Genomic DNA, 4,986 nt, shown 5'->3' on the forward strand with positions numbered 1-4,986 from the left:
AGAGCAGCAATTGATTAATAGCTCGGCGAGGGGACACACTGACTGTTATAATAACACTACACCAGCAACTCCTGGCTTCCCAGCCGGAACACAGGAGAGAGTCAGTGGCAAATAGCCATTTTTCTTCTTAAAAAAAAAAAGCAACTTGTTTGCTAGTTTTATTTGTTAGATTTTTTTTTTTGAGGTGGTAGTTGCCTTTAAGTGTGGAGGGCAAAAGGAGATACCTGCCTAGGCTCAGTCCAATCCCTCTCCAAAACGGCTTCTCTGACACTCCAGGTAGCGAGGGAGTTGGGTCTCCAGGTTGTGCGAGGAGCAAATGATGACCGCCAAGGCCGTAGACAAAATCCCAGTAACTCTCAGTGGTTTTGTGCACCAGCTGTCTGACAACATCTACCCGGTGGAGGACCTCGCCGCGACGTCGGTGACCATCTTCCCCAATGCCGAACTGGGAGGCCCCTTTGACCAGATGAACGGAGTGGCCGGAGGTAAGCCGCTTGCCCCCTTCGCGGACAGGGACCCACGCAGCTCGGAGATGGTGGGGGGGTTTCAGTGCATGTGCAGGACTTGGAAGAGAGGGTCGGGGCGCGAGGTGGACGGCGTTGACTGAACTGGCTTTGAAGAATGGAAGGGGGTGCAGGAGGAGCCCGCGTGAGCGGGGATCCGGGCGTTGGAGCTGGACGCGCGGGCAGATGCACCAGGTTGCCAGCGAGCGAGCGTGCGTGCGCCGCGGCGCGCCCAGCCCCCGGCGGGCGAGGGGTGAGAGTAGGAGAGGTGCCCCACCAGGCTTCTGGGCTTGTGCGGGCCTTTCCGCTGGCCGCACCCCAGTCGCCCCTCTCCCGGGGTAGGGGCAAAGTGACGGGAAAGTTCGGGGCTCTGGAGGAAAGCTGCGCGTCTGGAGAGCCGAGCGGCGGAGAAGCCCCAGAGGAAAGCGTCCGCCGCTCCCTCCTCGGCAGAGGAGACCCGGGGAAAATCTCGGAGCGCGCTCCCCCTGCGGCCTGCAGGAGCGCCCGCACCTGCGCGCCGCCCACGAAATTGAGGGGGTTGGCCACTCGGGGAGGAGGAGGTGGAGGGCGGGCAACGGCGGGAAGGGGCCCCCTGGCTGCCGAGGGAAGCCCATCGGGCACCGGTGCCGCGAGTCTCCTTGGCGATGCGGTGGAAAGTGGTCTCCCGCAACCCCCGCGCCTTCCCCGAAGCCCTGCCACTGTCTTTGGGCTGGGGCGAGGACGCGCGGGTGTCGGGCAAGGCTGAAAAGGTTGGGAGGAGAAGGGAACCTATAGACTCCTTCCATCGCAGAGCCCGATTCCCTCCAGCAGTGGGAGAGGGAGGAAAGGAAGGCACCTGGGTTGGGTAGCAGCTGGGAAATCATTGACCCCCTTCTTTGGCTCACCTCTCAGGCTGACACCTCCGCGGCAGTGGCTGGGATCAGTCTTCTGGGTGGTGTCTGCCCCAGCCGTGGGACCCCCCCAGGCAAAGGAGAGGGAGAGAAGTTCCAGGCAGATGGGGAATTTTTAATACTCTTGTTGCTATTTTTGGGTGTTTTTATTGGGGACTAGAGCCACAGATGGCTGTATATGGGGGTTGGGAGTAGCTCATCTGCTTTCCTGGAGGTAGTTTGCATCCTAGACTGTCACTGGCTGCCACAGTAGGATATTGGGCTAGCCTCTTCCGTCTTTGAGCCACAATTTCCTCACCTGTTGAACTCCGCCTCAGCTCTACAGTGTAAGATCCTGGGCCTTGCGGTTGGACTCATGTGAGACAGGGGTGAGAAGGGATTCTTGGCTGCATTCTCATTGCTCCACCTCCATTCTTCCTTCCCCCTCCCCAGATGGCATGATCAACATTGACATGACTGGAGAGAAGAGGTCCTTGGATCTCCCATATCCCAGCAGCTTTGCTCCTGTCTCTGCACCCCGAAACCAGACCTTCACTTACATGGGCAAGTTCTCCATCGACCCCCAGTACCCCGGTGCTAGCTGCTACCCAGAAGGCATCATCAACATTGTGAGTGCAGGCATCCTGCAAGGGGTCACCTCCCCAGCTTCCACCACAGCCTCATCCAGCGTCACCTCTGCCTCCCCCAACCCACTGGCCACTGGACCCTTGGGTGTGTGCGCCATGTCCCAGACCCAGCCTGACCTGGACCACCTCTACTCTCCACCGCCGCCTCCTCCTTATTCTGGCTGTACAGGAGACCTCTACCAGGACCCCTCGGCGTTCCTGTCGGCAGCCACAACCTCCACCTCCTCCTCTCTGGCCTACCCACCACCTCCTTCCTACCCGTCCCCCAAGCCAGCCACGGACCCAGGTCTCTTCCCCATGATCCCAGACTATCCTGGATTTTTCCCATCACAGTGCCAGAGAGACCTACATGGTGCAGCTGGCCCAGACCGCAAGCCCTTTCCCTGCCCCCTGGACTCCCTGCGAGTCCCCCCTCCACTCACTCCACTTTCCACCATCCGCAACTTTACCCTGGGAGGGCCCAGTGCTGGGGCCACAGGGCCAGGGGCCAGTGGAGGCAGCGAGGGACCCCGGCTACCTGGCAGCGGCTCTGCAGCTGCTGCTGCTGCCGCCTATAACCCACACCATCTGCCGCTGCGGCCTATTTTGAGGCCTCGAAAGTACCCCAACAGGCCTAGCAAGACCCCAGTGCATGAGAGGCCCTACCCGTGCCCAGCAGAAGGCTGTGACCGGCGCTTCTCCCGCTCCGACGAGCTAACACGGCACATCCGAATCCACACGGGGCACAAGCCCTTCCAGTGTCGGATCTGCATGCGCAACTTCAGCCGCAGTGATCACCTCACTACCCACATCCGCACCCACACTGGTGAGAAGCCCTTTGCCTGTGATTACTGTGGCCGCAAGTTTGCCCGGAGTGATGAGAGGAAGCGCCACACCAAGATCCACCTGAGGCAGAAGGAACGCAAGAGCGGTGGCCCCTCCTCGTCGGTGCCGGCCGCCTCCACCACCTCCTGCACTGGGGGCGCGCAGGCTGGGGGCACCCTGTGCGGCAGCAACAGCAGCACTATTGGTGGAGGGTCCCTCGGCCCTTGCTCATCTCGGACCCGGACACCTTGAGATGAGACTCAGGTTGACACACCAGCTCCTTGAGGCCCTTCATCCACTGGAGCTGCACGACAAACACTACCACCCATTCCTGCCCTTCCCTCATTTCCTTGGGCAAAGGGCCTTAGGAGCCTAGCACTGCCCCCTCCCCTTTCCACTTAGAAGCAGGTCCTTCCTAAAAGTTAGCCCACCTTAGTCTCTCTTAGGTGAGTTGACTGTCACCCCAAGGTAATGGGGAGGCTCAGAAGGGGGTTGGGTGGGGGTCCCTGGCCTAGAGGGCTGAGGCATGACCCTACTTTAAAGGGTTGTTTGACTAGGTTTTGTTTCCCCTCTCTTACTTTGACTGGTTACAGGTTTTTGACTCTGGATGTCAGAAATGATCTGAGACTTTTTCTACAGTAGGTTGGGAGATGCTCATCCCTTCAGGTGGGGATAGCAAAAAAGGCAGAAGCAAAACTGATGTGCACTTTATGGCTTGGGACTGATTTGGGGGATGCTGTACAGTGGGTGAAGCATGGCCTTTATAAAGCTGCATTCTGCGGCCCTAGAACAGTGAAACAAAGCTTATCTAGTCATCTCAACCCTTTAAGCAATATGTATTATAAACTCCGAGAACAGAAGTGCAATGTGATGGGAGGGACATAGCAATATCTGCTCCTTTTTGAGTGGCTTGAGAAATGTAAAGACTATTTTTTCAGTGTATATCCATTCAGATTTTGTGTATTTTTGATGTGCACTGTTCTCCAAGTTCTGAACCTTTGGGAAAAAAAGTAAAGCATTTATGATCTCAAAATGAGTCAGAGGTTAACTTATTTAAAGGGGGATGTACATATATTCTCTGAAACTAGGATGCATGCAATTGTGTTGGAAGTGTCCTTGGTGCCTTGTGTGATGTAGACAATGTTACAGGGTCTGCATGTAAATGGATTGCCTTACTATGGAAAAAAAAACCATCATTCCCTGGGTTTAGTATGGCTGTATATTTCTGCCTATTAATATTTGGAATTTTTTTTAGAAAGTATATTTTTGTATGCTCTGTTTTGTGACTTAAAAGTGTTACCTTTGTAGTCAAATTGCAGATGGGAATGTAAATAATGCTACTGGAGCTGACTTGTTTGGTTATTAGCTCTTAATAGTTGTGGAAATATAAATGATTTATTCTAACACAAAACCACTAACTAAAGTTCAGATAAGGAATGGTTTATGACTATGGTGTAAATAAATACTTTTCAACAATATTTTTGCTTTAGAAATTACTTATGAAAGATTTATTGGGTGGGACTTCAACAGTACTCAGTGGGTTTTAGTACTTTGACCAAGCCAGGATCTCCAAGTCTTCTTTGCTAGCCTTTCTGACACCAGCCCTCTCACCCCAAAGCAATCTCCATTCACAATCAAACGCTAGCGTTCTGGGGATTTCCCCCATGCATTAGTGTAAAAGTGGGGAGGCGTTGTTTTGACTCATTGTTCCGTCCTCTATAACAGCCTATAACTACTCTCTGCTCCTGAGTGGGCTCCGGAAAATAAATACTTACAAACAAGTGCCCACTCGGAGACTACACATTTGCGGCTGTTTTCAGAACCCTGACCAGGGCCAGGAACTCAGACGAGATGTGGCTTTGTGGAAAGTGTGGTGGCGTGGTCAAGCTGGAAATGACTTTCAGGTTCCAGGATTACTCTCATGACCGCAGAAAACTTTTTGAAAAGCGCTATCACCTCTTCAGATCAAAAATGCACGCAGACACTGCTGATGACAGCATTAATAGGCTGCCAAAGGAATTACCCCAGGACTCATTTCTCTCCAGCCTTGTCTCCCCAATTACACCTATTCAGAAGGATCATTACACTGCCATAGGTTTGGTGGGTCTGGAGACTATTAAAATGTTCACCTTTTTAGATAAGCGTATACCAGCCTTAAGAAAA

The 4,986-nt window shown here is 53.8% G+C and overlaps 1 protein-coding gene across 1 annotated transcript; it reads left to right on the forward strand.

Moving 5' to 3' along the window:
- The first annotated feature begins 232 nt into the window (after nucleotides 1–232).
- On the forward strand, nucleotides 233–3,211 carry EGR2 (early growth response 2). Its single transcript, XM_024765236.1, has 2 exons — nucleotides 233–485; nucleotides 1,826–3,211. The coding sequence occupies exons 1-2, from the start codon at nucleotides 317–319 to the stop codon at nucleotides 3,073–3,075; spliced, it is 1,419 nt and encodes a 472-aa protein (XP_024621004.1). The 5' UTR covers nucleotides 233–316; the 3' UTR covers nucleotides 3,076–3,211.
- The last annotated feature ends 1,775 nt before the right edge of the window (nucleotides 3,212–4,986 follow it).

This window comes from Neophocaena asiaeorientalis, unplaced genomic scaffold (genome assembly GCF_003031525.2).
Source record: "Neophocaena asiaeorientalis asiaeorientalis breed wild unplaced genomic scaffold, Neophocaena_asiaeorientalis_V1.1 scaffold183, whole genome shotgun sequence".
Taxonomy (NCBI): Eukaryota; Metazoa; Chordata; class Mammalia; order Artiodactyla; family Phocoenidae; genus Neophocaena; species Neophocaena asiaeorientalis.

What these genes read in the sequence shown, in the direction of transcription:
- EGR2 (XM_024765236.1), top strand. Translation starts at nt 317, where the DNA reads ATGATGACCGCCAAGGCCGTAGACAAAATCCCAGTAACTCTCAGTGGT. An exon ending in GATGAACGGAGTGGCCGGAG is followed by an intron (nt 486 to 1,825) that starts GTAAGCCGCTTG and finishes CCCCCTCCCCAG; the next exon opens with ATGGCATGATCAACATTGAC.